The 22,752-nt window shown below is 46.0% G+C and overlaps 3 protein-coding genes across 6 annotated transcripts in view; 1 reads left to right on the forward strand and 2 right to left on the reverse strand.

The window, feature by feature from the left end:
- Nucleotides 1-22,752, reverse strand: part of LOC104053172 (major facilitator superfamily domain-containing protein 1) — a 284,336-nt gene that overhangs the window by 90,559 nt on the left and 171,025 nt on the right. The gene's annotated exons all lie outside the window — the stretch shown is intronic.
- Nucleotides 140-20,406, forward strand: TELO2 (telomere maintenance 2). 3 transcript variants are annotated; one of them, XM_064462264.1, is made up of 21 exons: nucleotides 140-451; nucleotides 969-1,246; nucleotides 1,814-1,882; nucleotides 2,574-2,721; nucleotides 3,112-3,214; nucleotides 4,039-4,107; nucleotides 5,067-5,208; nucleotides 7,042-7,178; nucleotides 7,958-8,046; nucleotides 9,089-9,196; nucleotides 9,797-9,882; nucleotides 10,188-10,279; nucleotides 11,304-11,420; nucleotides 12,428-12,499; nucleotides 13,053-13,223; nucleotides 13,925-14,016; nucleotides 14,817-14,916; nucleotides 15,302-15,366; nucleotides 15,637-15,752; nucleotides 18,372-18,458; nucleotides 18,882-20,406. In XM_064462264.1, the coding sequence occupies exons 1-21, from the start codon at nucleotides 162-164 to the stop codon at nucleotides 18,983-18,985; spliced, it is 2,535 nt and encodes an 844-aa protein (XP_064318334.1). In that variant the 5' UTR covers nucleotides 140-161; the 3' UTR covers nucleotides 18,986-20,406. The 3 variants fall into 3 exon arrangements, with proteins under 3 accessions (XP_064318334.1, XP_064318335.1, XP_064318336.1); XM_064462265.1 differs by lacking the exon at nucleotides 18,372-18,458; XM_064462266.1 differs by lacking the exons at nucleotides 18,372-18,458; nucleotides 18,882-20,406 and adding an exon at nucleotides 18,157-18,361.
- The window catches only part of IFT140 (intraflagellar transport 140), a 90,362-nt gene continuing 87,948 nt past the window's right edge, over nucleotides 20,339-22,752 (reverse strand). For both annotated transcript variants that reach the window (XM_064462262.1, XM_064462263.1), the window contains exon 30: nucleotides 20,339-20,816. In XM_064462262.1, coding sequence (XP_064318332.1) covers nucleotides 20,613-20,816 — 204 coding nt within the window. In that variant the 3' untranslated portion in view covers nucleotides 20,339-20,612. The remainder of the gene's footprint in view (nucleotides 20,817-22,752) is intronic.

Genomic DNA, 22,752 nt, shown 5'->3' on the forward strand with positions numbered 1-22,752 from the left:
AAGACGGGTAACGTCCCTCTCTCCCGCCCCGGGGCGGGCCCTGTCTCTTTAAGACCGGCGCGGGCGGCGCTTGTCTTCGGCGTCAGGCGGACGGGCGCCGCTGGTTGGCTGCGGCGGAGGACGGGCGGGAGCGGGGCGGGCGCTTCTCTCCCCTCAGCGCCATGGCGGCGGCGGCGGCCCTGGAGCGGGCGCTGCGGGAGGCGGCGGCGGCGCTGGAGCGGGGCGGCGAGGGAGCGGCGGCAGCGGCGGGCGCTGTGCGGGCCGCGCTGTGTGTGGCGGGGGGCCCGGCCGCCCTCGGGGAGCGGGAGCGGGCCCTCTACGGCGCCTTCCTGCGGAGCCTGGCCCGGGCGCCCCGCGCGGCGCGGCCCGAGGGCGTCTGGCGGAGCTGCTTCCTGGAGGGCCCGCCCGGCCTCGTCCTCTGCGTCCTGCTAGAAGCCCTCGCCTCCCCGGGGTCAGTCCGGCGCGGGCCGCGGTGGGCGGGCGGCTCCCTCCCCTCCCGCGGGCCCGGCGGGAGGCGGGCAGGGGCGGGTGTCACCCGGCGCCGTGGCCTGGAGAGCTGATGGGGGCGGCTCCGCCGCAGGGACCGCCTGGGAATGCGGGAGGAGGGACGCCCGGGGCTGCGCCGGCGGTGCCGTAACGGGGGCGTCAGTGCGCGGGTGGAGGGAGGTGGGAGTGAGCGGGGGCCTTCGCTTCGGACCCTGCACGCAGTACTGATGCTTCCCGCAGGGGTCGCAAAGCTGTCTGCAGTTACGCTTGTTGGGTATCCGAAACGTTGTGAGCTGAGGAAACTGTAGGGTTACAAAGAGATTAAAATCGCTTTGATTTTATTTTGCTTTTGGTTAAAATTCTGTGTGATCGAGCAACAGTGTTTAGTGGTGAGACCACAAGAGAGGAGCAACAGCATGAACGTCTTTTTTTTACCAGTTAAGAGGGGCAGGGACTGACTTACTCCCGTTACTTCCTTCCAGTCCTAACTTCCATCCGAGGGAGGTCGTTGAGGTGCTGGAACAGTTCCTGCAGGAGGGACGGATCTCAGCTCTGATGTGGGAGGCCTGTCAGCAGCAAGCGCAGGCTGGCTCACCTGAGCTGCAGGAGGCCCTGCTCAGCAAGATTGTGTGTTTGCCTGATCATGTGGGCAATAAACTCCAGGGGAAAAACCCACCAGTATTCTTCCCACAGAACTACTTTCCTCTCTTGGGTGGTGCAATTATCCAGGTGCTGCAGAAGATCTCTGATTCTCTAAGAGGTAAGATTGCAGGAGGACTGTGCTATAGAGATGGCTCTTCAGAAGTGTTTTGTGCATGGACCCTCTTGGCTGGTGCTTGAAATGCAGATAATGGGTACTGCAGAGCCTCATGGTCATCCTTGAGGCTGAAGTTAGTTGTCCTTAAAAGCATAAGATACCAGGAATAAGGAAGATGGCCAAGGCCTTTTAAAATCCCACTGAAGGCTGCAGTCCTACAAGCCGTTAAATATCATCATCTGTTGCCAAAGCTCAGTTGTGGTCATCTGGTCTTTGCTGAAGTAATTGTATGGAAGATTTAAACAGTACTGAATGATCTGGTCGCTTTGTTGCCATTGTGTTAAAGTGGGACTGAGCAACTTTAGTCTTCTGACTCTCACTGTGTATAAATAATACCAGGTGCTGTTTTGTGCCTGAAGGCAGGTGGTGGAGGGAGGAAGAGATGGTGCTTGAAGAAAAAAAGTGCATCTGTGGTTTCAGGCTTCGGTACTTTTAGAAGTACCCCCTTCTGAAGGTTGTTTGGAAGATGCTGGTGACACTCTTGTTAAGCTTGTGTCTGTTTTATCCCAGGTGGTTTGGATTGCTCAATTTCTTTTATTTCTCATGTCCTGGGGAAGGTATGCGTTCACGGGAGACAAAGTGAGTGGTTTACAATACTATTTTGGGGAGGGGGAAAGTCTGTTTTACCATATTTAGTACAGAAGGATGACGATGATGACAACGATGATCTACAGAGGGAGTGAGAGGCCGACCAGTTAATAGTTTGGGAGTTTTGTAAGTTGGACTGTCCAGGTTGCTCCCTGCTTTCCGAGGCCACTCGGCTATGTACCTGATAGATGATAATGGTTTTCTGTCGGCCCACATGAATGTGGTCCATTCTCCTCTCAAAAGTTGATGAGGTTATTAGCCTTCTCATCCTGCCATTTGGGGCATGACTATTAAATGCTCTTCTAGTGCTCTTCATGCAGTGGTCTGAAAGTGCCTTGCAAATACCAGCATAAATCACTGCCCATAGGTAATAACCCTCTCATGGGAGTAGCCTTCTTCAGACTGGCTTCGCTTAGGTCTTTGAAGCCACTGAATGCAGAAGTAGTTAACAGGGCTGGGGAAGAAGAGGAAAGATTTTCAAGCTGTTTACTGTGATGAGGAATACTTGTAAGTTCCTTAGGCTGCTTAGGTTAGTTCTTACCACAGGAACAATATAGAACTGTAAACTATGCATTGTATTTCTTCATCTTGTAAGGGTCTTGAATTTTTCGGGCTGACCTTGAGTACTGTTGCACCAGTTCTGTCCATCTGGTATGTTTACCTCTTTTCTCTTCCACTTCAGAGGAAATCCTGAGCGTTTTGGTACCCCGCCTAACGGACCTCACCAAGTCAGACTGCATCTGGCAAAGAATATGCTGGCGATTGGTTGAATGTGTGCCGGACCGCTGGATGGAAGCGGTCGTCCTTGGTTTTGTGCAGAGAGAGCCTGGGTAGGAACTCGACATTCCTCCCTGATCCAGAGCAAAGGCTGGATTTTTTTCACAAATATTTGCAGAATCAGTTTCTGAAAGATGCTGACGTGTGTGTGGTTTTGTGTAGGCAGTTTCTTACAGTGCCATTTCCTGAGCGGCTTGAAGGGTAAAGTAGTGGATTGTTCCCTTTCAGGTAGAACCTGCACCATTCCTTAAAGATCTGTGTCGTGACATGCAGTGAAAAAACAAGTTAAAACATTCTTTGCAATTAATGACTCACTCTTAAAGTTTAGATGTGTTTTAGAGATTTTGTTGCAAATAGCTGCTCACAGAATTTCCTACGATTAATAGCAGCATTATGGTAATTACATGGATTCCTTATGTTTTGCTATTGACCTGTCTTGGTAGGGCAGATATCTTGTCTAGGTTGCTGGGGAACCTGGTGGTGAAAAACAAGAAAGCTCAGTTTGTGGTGACACAGAAGGTGCTGCTCTTGCAGTATTGCCACACGGTAAGGACTCTGCGTTGAACAGCAGCGTAGTAACGCCTGATTTTTCCCAAGTGCCAGTGTGTTTTTTAGCTGAGCTCTGGGTGTTCTGGAGAAAGATTTAAGCCTTCATTCTGAAGTCAGCCCTCCGTCTCTCCACACGTACCTGAGCTGTGCAGCTGTTTACTTACATCCCCTCAGCTGAACATAATGAAGTGGTAAACGGTTGCTTTGAAATGATGAGTTTCATGTGCTCTCTCAGGGTTGATAGTGATTAGTGGAACCAAATGGTTATTTGCACATAATTTCAGTGTTCTGGGGAGCTGGAGACATCTAGTTAAGTTGGAATCTGAAAGAAGAGACTGAAGAAGCTATGACCCACCCTCAGGGATAAGAATTAGATTGAAGAGATGAGACAAGGATTGGTTTTTGTGGGTTTTTTTGTTTGTTTTTGATTCTTTGTGGGGTTTGTTTTTTGTTTTTTTGTTTTTTTTTTTTTTTTTACGGTGTGCACCTAAGTTTATCACAAGGTGTTAGGAATTGTTCTGTGGCTTGTTATGTTGTTGCGAGAGATGTTCTCTAGGCTTTCTGTGTTCCATGGTTGTCTGGGACTGCGCTGATCTGATTTTGATGATAAAAATACTGTACTGTATTCCTGTCCTGTTTTTCCATGTATTTCATTAGCAACTGCACGTGTGTGTGGTTGGTTTTTAAAATTTGCTTGCTTTTCTGTCTCTGAATGTTATCAACCAGTCCCTCAGTATGAAAAGTTTAACATAGTAAAAATACACACTTGTCATTGCTGGATGATAACTTTATGCCCAGTTAAAGCAAGATTTTTGTTGCAGACTGCAGTGCTACAGAACCTCCTTGGCTACCTGTCCCTGGATAGCCTTCGGCGTCCCTTATTGATCAAAGTAAGGTTAAGTAACATTGTTGGTGGGCTATCTAAGGGAGAAACTTCCACTGTGTGAGTGTGTATGTCTGTGGGGTGCACAATTTTGGTACTTCTCTAAGACATTTTTGTTACTGTTCACAAGAGTAAGGGAAGCCCTACCATATCACAAGTAAATTGTGATATACAAATATAACACACTGCTGGTGTTTAGTTTTTCATATTTAATTGTCAAATTGTCTTCCAAGTATCAAAACTAATGAGGCTTGGATTCCGAGAGATGTCCCGTGTCCTTCATCCTTCTCAGCTTCCTCTGTCACCCCCTATTTGTGTGGCTGGGCAGAATGCAGCAAGTGATGAAGCTGGTTGAGAGCTGTCTGTGTGCCAGATGGTTGATGTTTCAGAATCTCTCACATCCACCTTTTCCTCAGTGGGGATGCAGACATTTTCCCTCTCCAAGTCAGCAGCGTGATGGAACTGCTAGGAAATCTATATCTCTGGAAATCTCTACCATTTTGTCTTATTCTTCTCTCTCCCTGCCGCCGCGTGCCCCCCCCCTCCCCCGCCCCGTTACATGTTCTGTTATTCTGATTATCTGGAAGTACTGGCAGCTATATAAGATTGGACTAAAACCGTATAAAAACATATAATATTGTACTGTTTTTTGACAGTAATACATATTGCTCTGCATATAATATTAATCACTTTTAAATTAAAAAAAAAAAACATGTTTAACAATATATTAAATTAAGGTGGTGTAGAGTTCTCTGGTAGTCAAACACAGTATGTTTAAGGCCCTGAAATACAAAGCTCGCTCCATTTGTAGGGAGTGTAAATTTCACTGGGAAGCATGAAGGCCAAAGGGCCATCAGAACATATAATGTGCTGCTTGAAAGCACATTTAAAATATGTGCTTCAAAAAGAAGGTGATTTGTGCGTAGAAAAGATTCATTTCAAGCCATCTTGAGTCCTGTGATTCAGGTGCTGCAAGAACTCTTGGAAACCTGGAGCAGCAGCAGTGCTGTGAAACACTCTCCGCCTGAGCAGCAGCAGTATATTAGCAAGGCCATCCTTATCTGCCTCTCCCACCTGAAGGAGGCTGAAATCGAGAGCTGCAGACAAGGTGAGGCAGTGGGAGAAGCAGGGGTTAGATTTGTTTAACAGAAGGTCTGACTGCGTGTAGAAAAAAAATATTGTTTCGATCTATGGATAAACAAAATTGTCCCATATTCATCTTGGCAAATGGGGTAGTCTCCTGGAATCCTTTTTCTTTAGCACTGGTAAGATATAATTCCAAGGGCATAGATTTAAATTATAAAATTGGAGAACCATATCTTTGAACTAACATTCTTACCTGAACAGTGGTTTAGGAACCCTTAAGTTTTGTTACAGGAGAATCAGGATTGACTCAGGCGGGTTAGAGGAATGGTGTGACTTGCAATATAGGCTTACTGTTGGAGCATGAGCAAGGCTTCGAAGGAGATGGGAAAATACAGCAAGGATAAAAAGCTGTTTGGTTGGAATCTGACTGTCCATGTGCATTCCTCTGTGTCAGTCTGCTCCCCTCAATGTGAGGGGAGTAGGGAGAGTGCGTTACTGGCAGGGACCTCATATTCCGTATTCATACAGGGTGTAGCACATTGGGGTCCTGGTCTAAAATTTCCATTTCTGTTGCAACTCTAGACTTCAGTGTCTAGAGTTACTTCTCTCTGTGTGTGGCTTTTGGGGGGCGAGAAGGCTGACTTAGAAGACCTGTTCTTATGTTTCATCCTAGAAATCTTTAGATGAAGTGACCTGTTATTTACTAACAGTACTGTAGTTTTATTATCTGTTTTTTGTCTGACAGCTGTTGCAAAGATAAGCTTTTCTGAGTTGAAGGAGGTCGGTCTAACAGCAGTAAGCCTGTCTGGTAAAGCTGGTGGTGTGGCTTAGCCCCAGTTGGCAACTAAGCACCACAAAGCCACTCTCTCACCCTCCCTTTCCCCCAGTGGAAGGGTGAGAATTAAGGGCGGGGGGGAGGGGGAAGTAAAACCCATGGGTTGAGATAAAGACAGTTTCGTAGGACAGCAAAGGAAGAGAAGATAATAATAAAAGAATATATAAAACAAGCGATGCATAATGCAGTTGCCCACCACCCGCTGACCAATGCCCAGCCCAGCCCTGAGCAGTGGTCGCTGCCCCCTGGCCAACTCCCCCCAGTTTATATACTGAGCATGACATCATATGGTATGGGTATGGAATATCCCTTTGGTCAGCTGTCCTGGCTGTGTCCCCTCCCAGCTTCTTGTGCGCCCAGCAGAGCATGGCAAGCTGAAAAAGTCCTTGACTAGTGTAAGCACTGCTCAGCAACTATTTTAGTGGTTATCAACATAATCAGTGTGTTATCAACATAATTCTACTAAATCCAAAACACAGCACTAGCCCAGGCACTAGGGAGAAAATTAACTGTCCCAGCCAAAACCAGGACAGTTGGCAACCGTCATTCTCTGGGCTGAGCAATACTGATGTTATCTGCCCGTTTCAGCTTACCTAGGTGGTGAGGGAAATTTCTCCCTCTATGACGTTGTACTGGTCAGAACTTGTAGCTTCCTCAAAACATGGCATTTCATTTAAGTGGCTTTGAAGCACTCTAGAAACAAGCTTGACAAGCAAGACAAGATTGACTTGACTTACCACCCTTTTTTGTTTCAGTGAAAACAAAATATTCCAAATTTAGAATATATTGCAATGCTTTGTTGGCTTTGTACCCCATGTAAAAGTGTGGTTTTATTATATTGGTGCCGAAGGGCAATACTGCCACTGCAGAAAGAGAAGTCACAGTTGCGTGGGCCCTTCTTATCTTTATACCCATGATCGGGTGGTGAGTGGCTAAAGATGTCCTCTCAGGGAACTGGCATAAAGATGTGTGCTTGTTTCTGTCATTGTTTCACGCACTGCTTGATTTTTTTTTTTCCAGAGCTTCTCACAAGCATGATGGAGGGCGTGAAATGCCACTTGGACAGCAATCTGCCACAAATACGGCGTCTGGGAATGATTGTGGCAGAGAGCGTTAGCTCAAAAATAAACACTGATGGGCCTGTCCTGAAGTTTCAGGTGAAGGTTATAATGAAATTTATGTCTGGTGTGCAAGGCTTTGAGGAAATAGAAGCTTTAAGCCAGATGATCCAGGGCATTATAGCAAATGCTAACACTTATCTGGAAATAAGGAGAGGCAGCCACACTTTCAAAAAGAGACGATATCTGTTTACAGAAAATAATAGTATAGAAAACAGCCAGGTGGCTGAGAGTGACCTTAAGAGTCTAGTCTCATGACAGAGTTCAAGGTAAACTAATGATAATAAAAAGGACTACCAGAGGATTATCATATGTATGGGGGAATCAGAATCTGGTCTATGGAAGCTGAGAAGGAACTTCAAACCTAAACCAGTGGTGAACATTCAGTCTCTGACATGGTGGAAAGACCTCTCTGAGTTGAGATTTTCAAGATTGTCATGAGGATATACGCTTTCCCATTTCCAGTAGAGTTTGTAAGAATTCTGTGATTAAATCACAGTAATTCTTTAAAAACCTGCATCATCCCTCATGTCACGTTGCCATTTATTAAGTGTTTTAAAGATAGTAAATAACATTCAGAGAAGGTCAGATCAGGTACTACTGTTAAATATAGGGACAAAGATTATGTATGGCACCGATCACTATATGGCATAAATACATTACTGCTGGCAGCACAGTGATTGAGGCAAGTGGGATTTGTGTGGGTCCATCTGCTCATGATTCAGTTTTCATGCGCACGAAGCAGAAGGGTCAAATGTTGAATGCTGGGCATATTTGCAATCAAATAGAGTGCAGTAACAGTTATTCTGAATGTCTAGTATGAAGATGATGATGAAACAAGAGAATTGAAGTCCCTTCTGGTGCAGACTCCACCATTCAGTGTTGCCCCCAGCCTTCCAGATGATGAGTAAGATACTGCTGATATTCATCTCCATGCCATCTTTTTGGACTTCTCTGTACCTTTTTTGAGTTACACACTAGAACTGTATACAGCATTCAAGATGTCTTACATATTCTTAAGCATTATAATGCACCTTATTCTTACAGTGCAGTGTAGTTATGTTGAATTCATAATTCAAATGGTAGTATGTATTAAAATTTTTTGTTTGATAGCTGCACGTGGTGAAACCATGCTGCAGTTTCTAGATATCTTATGTGCCCCTGGGTAGAATCAAATGGGTCTTTCTGTTCACATCTGGGAAATCTGGCATTTGGGCCATATGCCCCCAACTGATTTGTCTGTGACAAAAATCTAGCACATTTGTTAGTCTAAAGGCTTGTTCTTTGGTGCTTTTAACTTCCATAGCGTTTGCTGAGGCTCTTTGAAGCACTTAGTTTTATCAGCAGATGAACGAAGCACTCCGTGTTATTAGCAAATTAAAATGTCCAGCACTCCAGTGAAATTCAGAAGGTTTATTGCTCCCGTTTTAGGGGCATAATCAGCATAGACCACTGAGGTAGCATTTCAGAAGCAGAGAGATGAACGGACAATGCCAGAGCCCACAGGAATAGGGACAGAGACGAAACAAATTCTCCATTGTTGTATTCATCCCACTAGCAACGGTTAAAGGTGTTTCTTCCCCATTTGTTCAGTTCCATTCACAGCTTCAAATATGGTGCAGGCCAGTGTGATCCACTTACCACAGATGAGTCTTTCCTTAGCAGTCGTAGGTACCAGTTAGTGCAGGGGGAACACCGCAAGTTAGCTAGCTTAATTTTTGTTATCCATTGCTCTTCTGTTAAGAGATGCTGCTTCTCTTCTGCCCTCACCCCATTGTCCTTCCCAGGACTTTGTTCCTTGTGTTGGCCACGCAAGGTGGGAGACTGCAGCAGAAATAATTCTCTGCCATTCTGTTGAGGCAGCAAGGGTTGGTGGTTTGGGTAGTCTCTTGCTTGTGAACAAGGACTGTTGCTTTATTGGTTTTAATACTTCTTGTACCTCGTGGCAGGAATGAGGCAGCAGGTGCTGCGCTGCCATTGGTATTGGAAAGTAACAAGAAATCACACACAGCAGCCCCTGTGATGCCAGACGAGGAGTCGGACGCTGAGCTTGACAGGTATGGGGTAATGGAAAATAAATGGCAGGTTCTTAAGAGCAGACACAGGGAGAAGGGAGCTATCGGTAGCTGCATTTCTTGGCAAATCTTGTGCTTTCTGAGCTTGTTCAGCTGAGTGGTATGCAGCAGAGTGGAACTTTGTGTAGGAAATTGCACGCAAGTATGTTAGTCAATAATTTAAGCAAAGTCCACGTCATGTACAGCCATTGTATTTATTCCACTTGACTTAGGTACGTGTTGCCTGGAATTATGTATATATCCATTTTAATAGTGGACCTGCCTATTCTGTCACTTTAGCAATATATAAAGAAATCTCAAGAATCGGTTTCTAGTCTCTGGGTCACCTGACTCCTTCCTGCACTCAACCAGGAGATCCAGTTCCAGATCTGGTCACAGAACTGCTGTTTCACTGAGCTTCAGAGTAATTCATAGAACTTCCTAAGGAACCCTTTCAGGCTAGGCTTCAGCAGTGCTGCTGGATGATGCAAGAGTGACAGTATCACGACAGTGTATGTGCTGGTTCTTTCCCTTTTGTGTGAAAAGCTGAGGAAAGGAAGAACGTCTATACCTTATAGACTCCTGCTTTTATTTCTTTTACAGTGATGATGACCTCATCCCTTATGACATGTCAGAGGATAAAGAACTAAAGACTAAGGCTCCTGTGTATATCCGAGACTGTATTGAAGGTAGGTGATTTGGGCCTGAGTTTTTATCTGTTTTCTCATTGGGTTTGGGAGAATGATTTCTGTGTAGGTTTGGGTTTTTTTATTCTGAGCTAATTTGAAGAAGCTGTAGGATTTCTGTAATTTGGGCTCAAGTGTTGAACTGTAATTTCTGAGTAATTTCAGTTCAGCTCCTAATGCTGGCCATGCACTGGGTCAGTGATACCTGCCTATAACAAGACAAACTATCGGCAGAAGAAAGCTGGGGGTATTTACCCAAGCACAACCATTCTGTTAATAGCTTTTGTTTGTCTTTTGATTACCTTCAGTCCTGACAGGATCTGAAGATGTGGACAAATGGGAAGCTACAGTCCAGGCTCTTGAGAGCTTGGTTCGAAAGAATCCAGCAGCAACAAGAGAGGTGAAGTAGTATGAGCTAAGTTACCGGTGGGCTGTAATACAGGATTATCCCTTTGCCTTCATGAGGAGACTAAACATGCCAATGGAGCAGCAGGCCAGGCTTATGTGTGCCTGGATTTAAAGCGTTCACCCTGGGAAGGGAAATAGAATGAAATAGTTGCTTTGGAGATGAGACTACAGAGCACAAAAGAACAAAGAAGCAGGCAAAGGTGCTGGCAACGGTATGGCATTTAGCAGCTCCTGTGCTGAAAATTAAATGCATTGTGAGTAGAGCTTGCCAGTAACGTGAGGAAGCAGAGGAAGGTCTATGCTTTGTGCTGGGCGGAAAAAACATTAGAAATGCAGTTTACAGAGCAGCCACGAATTGATTTTAATTTTGGATTTAATTGATTTTGAATTGAAATTTAATCTAATTGTTCTTCCCCAACAAAAAGGGGTATAAAATCAAATGGACTTTACCTATTTGCTTGTACAAGCATAAAGTCTTCTGGAGGGAGTGGTTGGATTGTACTGGTCAAGATGAAAAGCTCAGGTGAGAGGAATCTGGGACAAGGTCACCGGTGTGATGAATGCTCACCACCACTTGCTAGTGAACACTTGAGGGTGGCAGATACAGGCCTCTGCCAGCTTAAGAAAGTGAAGGGGTGTAGTCTGGTAAACACTATGCACTCTGCTGCTGCTCATCAGACCTGTTACTGAGCTGGATGAGCTTTGGGTGTGGTACTGTACCCTTTAACACGCCAGTTATAGTGGCAAGTCCTCCTATCTCATGATGCCACCACTCTTCCAAAAAGCCAAAACGAATGTGGACAGAGAAATTGGCATAGGGGGTTTGTTCAGTCTTTTGAGAAATGTCTTGATGGCATTTAGCTTAATGTGTTTTCTCTCCCTCCTAAGTAATGGACACGTTGCCTATATTCTGTACCCTCTTTGCCTTTGCTTAAACGTTAGAAATGGTGTGTAAATCCCATGAGGGAAAAAAACACCTGCAGGGATTTGATTAATTTTTTTCATATTTTGAGCAGGTTAGCGTGGAGCTGGCAAAAATATTATTGCATCTGGAGGAGAAGACTTGTATTGAAGGCTTTGTGTTGCTCCGTCAGAGAGCTCAAGTAGCTGTTTTAACCACCGATCCAATACCTGTGAGTCCCTCTTACTGCTTTCCTTCTCCTAGTTGAGGCACAGGCAAAAACTTAAGCAGCTGAAGTCTCTTGCTAGCTTGATAGAAGCACCTGTCAGAGTGAGATAGACTAGCTAGTTCATGTCTGACAGCATTTATGCAGAGATGGGCTAGGCACTGAAGGATCTGCCATGGATAACTGAAACAACAGGAAAGAGAAAATTCTGTCAGAGCTGTAATGGACTGGAGGAACTGTTTGGAGGCTGTTAGTATGAGTATACCTGACAAGGCAAACGAGGTATGGTCTTGTTGCACTGAAGGGGAGATTGTTGCACATCGAGGGAAGCTGAGGCACAAAAGGCTTCTCTAGAAGATTTGACTGGTGATTGTAATCATAGAATCACAGAGTGGTTTCAGTTGGAAGGGACCTTTAAAGATCATTTACTTCCAACCCTCCCTGCTATGGGCAGGGACATCTTTTACTAGATCAGGTTGCTCAAAGCCCTGTCCAACCTGACCTCAAACACTTCCTATGGTGGGGCATCCACAGCTTCTCAAGGCAACCTGTTCTAGTGTCTCACCACCCTCATAGTAAAGAAATTCTTCCTTATGTCCAATCTAGATCTATCCTGTGTCAATTTAAAACCTTTACTCCTCATCCTATCAGTACAGGCCCTAGTAAAAAGTCTCTCTCCATCTTTCCTATAAGCTTCTTTTAAATACTGAAAGCTGCAGTAAGGTCTCCTTTGAAGTGCCCAAGCTGCCATGGCAGTTGTTTGGATATTTCTGCATAGGAGGGAGAGAAAAATGGCAAAGTCCTGTTTGTGATTTACTTCCTTTGGGAGAATCTAGAAGTGGAAGTGTCTGAATTTCCCCTATTTGCACAGCGTGTCTCTTCCCTTCGCTTGGAGGCTTGTGGTTAACTAACAGGAAGGAGGATTTCTCCTGAAATCCAGTGCTTTTAGAATTAGTGGGAAGGCTGTTTCCAGCCTGGGTTTGTATTTGTTGTGCCTTGCTTTTTCTGTACAGGTAGCGAAGTACTTGACCTCCCAATTCTACTCTCTGAACTACAGTCTTCGTCAGCGCATGGACATTCTTGATGTAAGTGCTTTTCACTTCCCACTTTCCTTGTGTCTTTGTCACACCAGTGCTGTTTCCCTGAGATATAATGGGGTTACCTTTTATTCCTCACAGGAGGAGGCAGAGGCACGGGAATCATTTATGTTAGTATTTGTGCCTGGCGTTCCCCTCTTGTTTGTAACCCTGCCACACTCCAATTATACAGCGATCCTTCCCCAGAGGATGCAAAATATATGATGGTCATTTGCCTAGGAGAAGCCACTGTTCCCTAACATGTCATTGGTCTGTTACATCTTCGCTTTTTGAAAGACAGCAATCTGATCATCCTACATCATTTCACTTACTGTATCTGAAGAAGGAGCCGCTGTTCTGTTTCAGTCCTAAGTGACCAAGTGCTTGGGCAATACCTCAAAGACGGTTGGTTGGGGGTCAGTTACCTTGCTGTTCTTCATTCTAAACCTGTTGTGCCTTTCTGCCTTGCTGTTCCTATCAGTTTGGGTGCAGGTAACTCTGTTGCTGTTCCCTAGTACAGGGATTACCCCTTTTTAACAGAACCTCCCTCTTTTTCTCCTAGGTATTGGTTTTGGCAGCTCAGGAACTCTCCTATCCCAAATCCCACGGGAAGACCAAGCGTTCTGGTGCCCAAAAACCTTGTATCCAGCTTCTTCCTGGAAGTGACAGCTCTAAGGACTGGAGAAAAATTGTTGATGAGAGGATCAAAAGCAAGACTCGTAGATTTGCTACGGTGAGGCCAGGGCAGAAATCAACTAAGGTCAAATCCAGCAAAAATAGGGACACTAGGAGTTGCTGTAGTTCTATCTAGAAAGAGCAAAATACCTGTGAAATTGGGCCCAATCCAAAGACAAGACTGTGTAACTTCAAATATAAATTTATCTTAGTATCTGGCTGTATCTTTCGGTGCAGAGTACTAACTCTTAGAGTCCTCTCTCAACAGGGAGAGGAAAGCAAACCTTGAGCTCTTGCTTTGCATGGAGGGATAGTTGTTGCTGTTCTTTGCATGTTCTGAGCTTGTCTGGCCGCTGCAGGGAGCTGTGACTGCACCTCGCAGATCCAGAGCCTCCTCAGCTGCCTCTGGACCAGACTGTCTCAGCCTTCCTGTTTTTCAGGGGGAAATTGATGCCAGTTGCCTAGTTCCCAGAACTCCCCTGTGGTTCATCCTGGCAAACTTGCTCTCCAAAACTTCTTTATCCCTTGCATATTCTTGTTTCTTATATCTAACCTAGAAATACAGAGCTATATTGTACTGAATGAGAGGATCTAAAGTGGGAAGTCATCCAGTCTGGAAACTAGTAGCAACAGGTGTACAGGCAAGCAGTGGCTGACAATGGGATGGCTGCAAGGAACACGCAGTCTTGACAGTGTCTAGTGAACTGGAAGAGTCGGATGCTGCATCTTGTGTCTAGACTTCATTTTTCTCTTGGACAGGGTCAGTCTCAAGTGGAACTGGCCTCCAGCCCAAATGAGTTCAGTTCTGTTGCTGGGTACTTCTTTTTTCCATTGATTCAGCACTTTGACAGGTGAGTGTGAACACCTTGGGATGTGGGCCTCGCAGCTGCCAGGGTGAACCTTTCTGCTTGGGTTCAGCAGCTGTGTGGGAGTCCAGTGACACCACACTGCTGCCTGGCTCATGCATAAAGCTTAGAGAGGAGGGGTTTGTGGTCTCTTGGACTTATCTGGTGAAGTTTTGTTGGGCAGGAGTATGCAAGACCCTGCAGAAGTGAAGATACATTATGAAGAATAACCTGTCAGGAGGCACACAGGCGGGTGATTTTGGCAGTACCAAACCAGTTGTTGTGGCTGACCCTCCACCTTAGGAGGTTTGCACAAATCTGCAGAACTCAGACTGCAGTCTTTAACCAAAGTTAACTCTGGCTGAGGTTTGGGCCTGTCATCTGGACTGGTCCTTGTGACCACATTATAGGACATAGTTTATCGTCAGTCTCTTAAGTCTTTGCTTACCTAAGGAAGGCTAAGTAATTGATTGCATGAGAACCAAGATCCCTGTAATACCGGTCGTAATGGTTTGTTTCTAGTATGATGGTGGTGCTAGCTTTTGCATGCAATTCTTTCTAAGTAAAGCCTTTTGGTAGAATAAGTGATACCTGCTGTAAGAGTAGAGGATACTACTGGTCTGGGAGCAAAGATGAGAGCAAACAGCTGTGGCCTGTATTAAACCGGGAATGACTGGATAATGGCTGTTGTTGTAGGGATTCAGGCTTGTGGGGGACAGTTTGCCATGCGTAACTGCTCTGACTGTCCCAAAGATGCACTGGTGGGCCTTCTCACTGCCACAGGACTGTGTATCTTGTACTTGCAGGCCTTTGACAACATTTGATCTCCTGGGGGAAGATCACTTTGTCCTTGGAAGACTGGTCCACACTTTAGCAATCCTGATGTACTTGGCTGTCAACACTGTGGTAAGAAGGGCTGCAATGAGCTTGCATATAGGAGGGAAGACTTCCAGCCTGCAGCCTTGGAAGTGCCTTCAGAAATAGCAGGGTACTCTGGGGCCTGCTACACTTAGACTGGCAGCAAGTTTGTGTTGCATGTTGTGAAAAGGGCTGGGAAAAAATGGTCAGAAAAGAGACAGGGGATTCGTGGCACCCCTGCACTATCTTTTGCTGCTTCTGGTAGAATAACTATCAACTTCTGTGGGAGGCTGGGCACATTTCACTTTACTGCCTAAGTTTCCCCAGCTGTAAAATAAAGTTAATTGTAACCCTGATCTTCACAAGGTCCAGTTCTATAGGGCAGCGTGAATGTGAAGGTATTCAGTGTTTCTGTCATAATCCTGTTTTGCAGGCAGTTACTGCAATGGGAAAGGCACTGCTGGAATTTGTTTGGGCTCTGCGTTTCCACACTGACTCGTGAGTTGTAGCCAAAATGCTGTAAACATCCTATTTCTGGTTTTATCACAGACTTGTCCAGGACAGTGAATTACGGTAGGCGCCCTGCGCCACAGTATGGCAGGGGCTCTGTAAGGGGGCACCCTGCGAGCTGGTGCATGATTACACTCCTAATCAATAAGAATATGGCAAAAGTCATAATCACAAACATTTGAACCTGAAGAACCCTTGAGGTGAGGAAATCAAGGTAGAGCATGAAGCTGCTGGCTGTAACCAGTCTTTCTTCAACAGGTATGTGCGCCAGGGTCTTTTGTCCTGTATCTCCTCTGTGCTCCTCAGTGTACCTGCGGAGCATCTTCTGGAAGACATGACAGAAGAGCTTCTAGAGACTCAGTCCTGGCTGGGAGGTAAGATGTGGTGGCATATGCCAGCGTTTTTCTCATTAGTGGTGCAGTTTTTGTGCAGCATCTCTTTAATTATGATGGTGCAGTAATGCCTAGTGTTGTGCACTAGAGGCTCGCATAAGCATATTTATCACTTGCTTGTAAGTTTAGGGCAAATACCAGACCACACTGCACTGTACAGGCACATTACCAAGGTTTCTAAAGCATAAGCTGAGTGCTGAATATGGAATTTCAAAGCATGACTGTCTTCACCTTCCAGGCCAACCAAAAAATACCAAGATGTAGTATGTGCCCCTTTCTCTGTCTAAGTGTCCAACCACCCACCTCATGAAGATGGAGGAAGTATTGTCATATTGCATATTACATCCAGGCAGTGACTTTGACCAGCAGTAGCATACAAGGCTTGTATGGCCTGTTTACACCATGTGCACGGAAGATAGGGTTTGTTAGTGCTAAAAATAGGAGGAAGACGAGCATGGCCCCATCTCTTAACTTCCTATTGCTGATGGAAAGAATAAGCTATGAAAGGCAGCAAATGGCCTTGCATGCTGCACTCAACACAACTTACATCAACATAAGCCATGTTTGTGGGTTCTGGAAGACTGGAACTGCACAAATCAGTGGTCAGGTATCGCAGTGTGCTGGAAGTACAAGAGGAAGTAACTCTGTGTGCTTTATAGCTCTGAAGCCTCCGCTGTATTCTGAGTGGACCTCATGTGACTCCCTGGGTTGGTTTCCTTCACCATTCTCACTCTTGGCGAGTTGGCTTCCCACAGGGAACAGGCAGGAAGTGACACTGCCACAGCCGGCCTCTGATCCTTGCAGGTTGTGGAGCTCTGTGCCCTTTAAAAGGAAGAGAGCTGCCTTGTGGGGCCAAAAACTTTACTTTTCCCATGACATGGTGTGCTCTGAGGAATCTGCTTGTCTCTGCAGTTAACACTGCTTTTACCAAGTAAAGCCTTTCCAGGAATGTTACAAATGTATTCTCAGCATGAGGGTCTGTGTAGTCTGTTTTTATTCAGTTATTTTTGGAAGGAGAATGATGACAGAGCTAGTAGCATCTTTTTATGCCTGTAGGTAGTGTAATAGTCATCTCTTTACCTGCTTTTGCATGGTCAGTCCTGGTGGGAATGAGAGCAGGATAAAATCACAGTTGTGTGTGTAGTAGAGAAGGTGAAACCTTAAAGAATATAACTCAGCTCCACATCTGGTCAGAGACAATTTAAGTGCAATTTAAAAGAGCTTCTAGAGCTGCTTCCTGAAACACAGCAGCTTCTTGGGCTGTGCCTTTGCTATTTGTTGTAAAATTGTTGGTAAAACAGCTATCACAGGGAGGCACTGGGCTCCTCCTTGCTGCTCCAACAGATAAGTCAAGTCACTAGAGACCTACTTTTGTGACTGAATCATGGCTTTCAGCTGGCGGACTTGCTGTTGCTTCATGACTCTTCCAGACAAGATTGGCAAGAGGTGTCATATATTAGATCTACCACTGAAGCTGGGAAAAATGACAGGCTGTCAAGCATGCAAGCCTTCTGCTGCCGTGCCTAATGGCCAGGAGAAGTCACCACTTTGGGTTTCAGCTTGAAGCACCTACATTTCTCCTGCTACGGCTAAAACACAATGAGGACCAGTGGGCTAGAAAATATTATCCATGAAGCATTTAGTAGACATCTACAAATCTGCTCCAGTTTGTTGTTATATCACAGCCTGTGCAAATTGCTGTAGTTCGTTGTGTGAATGAGTGTTCCTGCCCTTCAGCCTTTGGGCTGTAACTAGAACTGTTGCCCATTAGGTGTTCACAGTGTGGTGTAAGAAGCTACTTCAGTTACTGTCACAGTACTGTCTGCTTAGTGGATGCTTTGTGACACTTAAGCTGGGGAGGGAGGCTAGAATCTACCTTGTACTCGTCTGTCATTGCTCTTCATGCCATGCTGGACCTACTATTGAGTAGCCTAATCTTTCCCAGGAGAGGGAGGGAATACCTAAACATTTCTAGGAAATGGTTCCTTTGATTCCTCAGCAGCTGCCTTTGAGGGAATTCCCCACCCCTTGCAAGTGCTGTAGAGCTATGTCATAGGTAGTTTTGTTTTATGTAAGGACCTGAATGATACTCTGGAGCCCTGTGCCTCCCTTTCAGTGGCAGCAGTTCAAGGTCCACGCTCATGGCAGTTAGAAACAGTGCCAGCATCAGTCGCCTGGCTTTTGAGCTTCTACTCATCTGTCTTGTAACCTCCCCTCTTTGCCTTCTGTAGGGGGAGTATGGAAACATCACTGTGAAGCTCTCCCTGAGGTTATAAATAGTCCTGCACCATCTGAATGAGTCATGGGTTTGGGCTGACAGTACTGGGCTCTGAGCACACTGCTTGTGCGTACAGGATATCCTTACACAGGCTCTCTGCTCTTCCAGGCTCCCCCTGCTCAGACATCCTGCATGCATCCTGGTTTTTACTTTGCAGGCCCATTAAGGGCCTCTGAAATAACAGCTGCTAGAAGCAGCTTCATGCCCTCCCTTACATGCTGCATGCAGTGTGAAGGAACTACTATTTTACCAGAAGACTGATCTCTCAGAACGGCGATTGTGTTGAAACTTGGGGCCTGCTTCTTTCTCTCCCCCATTTGAAGGGCAGTGTGACCACAGATTCTGGGAGGCAGCACTGAGCCTTTGTTTAGATTGCAGGAATTGGCAGAATGGAGACTACAGGCTTTTGAGTAAGTGGCTTTCTAATTGCAAACGGCATTCGTGCTAGCAGAGCAGCTGTAGAAAGGTTATGTGAAGCTCAAGGGCACAAGTATAAATTCTGGCGTGGAGGTTATCCCGTGGAATGCAAGGTCAGACAGTTTCTCTAGTGTTTCAACCCAGCTGACTGTTTCTGCTACAAGAATGAACTGAGCATCGCCACATGTGAGAGTCAGGGCTCGGCTAAACTCACACTGCCTAAGATGATCAAGTTTCTGCATCTTTGCCTTCTGGTCTAACATAATTCCTGCAAGTGCTGATGTCCAGCCCAGACTTAGCTGCATTTGCTGTTGCCTTTAGTGCCGTTCTGTGATGGTCAGTGAAAGAGTAGAGAAGTGTTAAGTGAAGGGCAGTTTTTTCCATTTTCCAATTAACAGAGGCTTCTTCTTTTACAGATGTGGTGGAGAAAGATCCAGATGGGGACTGCAGGAGGCTGGCCTTGCAGAACTTGCTGCTAATGGAGAACCTGAAAAAGAAACTTGAAACTGTCCCTTCCTAGCTGAAGGGTAAAAGAAATGACCTTTACCTCGTACTCTTGCCAGCTGCATATGTGTAGGCACTGCTGGGGCCTCTTCAGCGGTCACCTGGCTGGAGAAGAGGAAGAAGGGGGAAGGGTGCAGAGCTGTAAGCCAGCGAACCTGACTTGACATCTGGACTTTGTAGTGGAGGCCAATTTAGTGAGCTATTGCTATCCGGTACGGAGTGTACAGATGCAGGAAGGTAGGCTAGTGCTGCCATCCTCCCCCCGCCTCCCCAGCCCCCACCCCCAGCTATTTATAACCTTGGCAGGTTGGAATGCTCTGCTAAAAATACAGGGACGATCTCATAGCAGACTTCTTGTCAGAAAAACAGGAGAGCTGGAGAGGGCCACTTACCGCCCAGGGCTAAGTCTATGACATGCTCCCAGGTCTTGTAGCAGCCAGTGTGGAATAGTTCCTGGTCTGCAGTTCAGAGGGGTGGCGTAGGGAATGACACGGCTGATGGGATGTCAGCTATGCTGACATTCTGAAAATATGCCAGACCTTAAAGGCTTGAGCTAGGAAGGAATTGTTTTCTGAATAATCTCAGTAGAGAAATAAGTTTCTATTTAATAACTAACGTCCAGATTTTGGCCTTAAAAATCTCCCCCCACCCTTCTGCCCTGAAAGCATGCAATTTAAAATTTCATATTCACCCCAAGTTTTGAAGCAAGTCACAAAACAGGAAGATGAAAGATCACTCTAAGCAGAAAAGCTGGTATAAAATTATGAGAGTGACTTTATAGATATACCTTTACTGGGCAGGGTGGCAGGCTTAAAGGTGAGCAAAACCTTGGTTGCTTATGTTGGGCATCACTTCTCATGGTCCTACTTGTGCCAGAGAAGAAATTTGCATCCTGAAATCTGACTAGTTCAGAGTAGCTTGTCTTAAGTGTGGTGTTTGGAACAGAAGCTTCCCAGTGAGTAAGAAGCTTCACCGGCTTAAAGTGACCCAGCTTGCGGAGGGAGGATTGGACTAGATGACCCCCAGCAGGCCCTTCCAACTCCAACCCTTCTGTGACTCTGAGGTTTAGTCCAGATTTTTGTAAATGGTAGCTCTAGCTGTCATGACCCTGTGATGGCTATAAACACAAAAGCTTTGGGCTGGGGGACGTCTCCCTTCATTCTGCAGAGGGGAGTAGTTTGACTTTTACCCAAGCTCCTACCCAAATGGGACAGAGATTGTTTTCAAAAGTTCTGCCTTCTAGGGAGCGACAAATGAGTTAGCACCTTAGCAGATCAAAGTTGTACTTGAAAATTTTGTCAACTTGGGAGTTTCCATCTCAGTTACTCAGCTCTCTTCTATGCTCAGAAAGAGGCGTGACGTTACAATATGCAGTTCTTGTTGGGTTTTTTTCTCCCTCAAATTTATTAAAGTACTAAAACCAGCTTCATTACAGGATATACATGTGAATCTGTGTGTGTAGTGGATGAGATAATATATTAACTTCAATACTGTTGCAATACAGTCAAGCAGGAAAAATAAATTTCTTGGTAATAACCAAAAAGCCTTTGCAGCGGTGTGTTGACTAATACAGGGTCCCTAATGAGGACAGAATCAATGACCTAGTGTTAAAAGTCAACGTAGCGCTTGGTAAGTGTAAGTTGTCAAGGATCCTCTGCATCATCAGCCACTTCTTCTTCCACCTCTTTGTTCTCCATACTGCTGTGGCAAATTTGCTCTGGAACCAGGGTTTGTCTTACGGGAATGCCTACTCTGCTGTGAACTGCCTCAACGGTCTGCTGAGTCACATAGTAGGTCAGGTTCATGGGTGGAATTCTTTTCTGCATCTCTTCCAGATACCGGTAAGCCTAAAGTAATGCACAGAGATCACTGTGATGGGGGGGGTGGGAACTGCGTATATGAATCCCAGCAAAAGCATCCACCCTTAGTGCATTGCTGAGCTTGACAGGCGCTCAGTGTTGAAGGGTGCTAACGCTTAGCCAGGAGTTAAAGCCTTTGCTAACATAGAACCATAGAATCATTCAGGTTGGAAAAGACTGTTATGATCATTGAGTCCAACCATTAACCCAGTACTGCCAAGTCTGCCACTAAACCATGTCCTTAAGTGCCACATCTACACATCTTTTAAGTACCTCCAGAGTTGGTGACTCAACCACTTCCCTGGGCAGCCTGCTCCAGTGCCTGACAACCCTTTTGGTGAAGAAATGTTTCCTAATAGCCAATCTAAACCTCCCCTGGTGCAGCCTGAGGCCATTTTCCCTTGTCCTACTGCCTGTTACCTGGGAGAAAAGACTGACCTCCCCCACCTCGCTACAATCTCCTTTCAGGTAGTTGTAGAGAGCAATAAGGTCTCCCCTCAGCCTCCCTTTCTCCAGGCTAAACACCCCCAGCTCCCTCAGCTGCTCCTCATCAGACTTGCTCTCCAGACCCTTCCCCAGCTTTGTTGCCCTTCTCTGGTCACGCTCCAGCACCTCGATGTCCTTCTTGTACTGAAGGGCCCAAAACCAAACACAGGATTCAAGGTGTGGCCTCACTAGTGCCGAGTACAGGGGCACGATGACTGCCCTGCTCCTGCTGGCCACGCTATTCCTGGTACAAGCCAGGATGCTGTTGGCCACCTTGGCTGCCTGGGCACGCTGCTGGCTCATGTTCAGCCGGCTGTCAGCCAGCACCCCCAGGTCCTCTGCCAGGCAGCTCTCCAGCCACTCCTCCCCAAGCCTGTAGCGTTGCATGGGGTTGTTGTGACCCAAGTGCAGGACCCGGCACTTGGTCTTGTTAAACCTTACACACTTGCCTTGGCCCATCGATCCAGCCTGTCCAGATCCCTCTGCAGAGCCTTCCTACCCTCCAGCAGATCAACACTCCCACACAACTTGGTGTCATCTGCAAACTTAGTGAGGCACTGAGGTCAGGATGACTGGCCTGTAGTTTCCGGATCCTCCTTCTGGCCCTTCATGTAGGTGATAGGTGTCACATTTGCTAAACTCCAGTCAACCAGGACCTCCCCGTGGTTATCCAGGACTGCTGATAAATGGCAGAAAGTGGCTTGGTGACCACTTCCGCCAGCTCCCTCAGTACCCTTGGGTGGATCCCAGCTGGCCCCACAGACGTGTGTGTCTAAGTGGTGTAGCAGGTTGCTACATTTCCCCTTGGATTATGGGGGCTTCATTCTGCTTCCCATCCCTGTCTTCCAGCTAAGGGGGCTGGGTACCCTGAGAACAACTGGTCTTACCATTGAAGACTGAGGCAAGGAAGGTATTAAGTACCTATGCCTAAGTTACCTTTCATAATAAGTTGTGGCAATGCTATCTTTTTCAGTTAAAAAAGAAGGGGTCTCAAAGGCTGGTTTTATATTCTCCCAATAGCTGGAGCACTGTCAAAACAACATGTCAAAAATAAGGTTAATTAGCACAGCTGGAGAAACTAAACTTGGCATCCATATGGTTCACAACCGCGCAGGTTACAGTTTAGTCCAAACGCTGGTGTGTTGTGGTGCATCTGCCCTGAAGGAGTGATTCACCATTTCCTCAAGTGACTGCAATTTTACCATTTTCTTTTCTTCTTTGGCCAGGTGGCAAATGAAGTACAGCGTAATTGCTGAGACATGCACCCAGACAGGCCCTTCTAGTCTTCTTTCTGTTCTTAACTGGGAATGTTTAAGAATCCACTACTATTTATGCTCTCTGTCCTGTGAGCTTCCTTCTTCTCTTCAGCCCCATGAAATGAAAAATATATTAATATCGATATAGCTCCTGAGGTCTACCACACCCTGCTGAGCAGCTT

Source organism: Phalacrocorax carbo, chromosome 10, assembly GCF_963921805.1.
Source record: "Phalacrocorax carbo chromosome 10, bPhaCar2.1, whole genome shotgun sequence".
In the NCBI taxonomy this organism is placed as follows: domain Eukaryota; kingdom Metazoa; phylum Chordata; class Aves; order Suliformes; family Phalacrocoracidae; genus Phalacrocorax; species Phalacrocorax carbo.

Excerpts from the sequence above, each read along its gene's own strand:
- TELO2 (XM_064462264.1), top strand. The coding sequence starts at position 162 with ATGGCGGCGGCGGCGGCCCTGGAGCGGGCGCTGCGGGAGGCGGCGGCG. Across the intron at positions 2,722-3,111 it reads TTTGTGCAGAGAGAGCCTGG|GGCAGATATCTTGTCTAGGT; the intron begins GTAGGAACTCGA and ends CTGTCTTGGTAG. Across the intron at positions 18,459-18,881 it reads TGGAGACTACAGGCTTTTGA|ATGTGGTGGAGAAAGATCCA; the intron begins GTAAGTGGCTTT and ends CTTCTTTTACAG.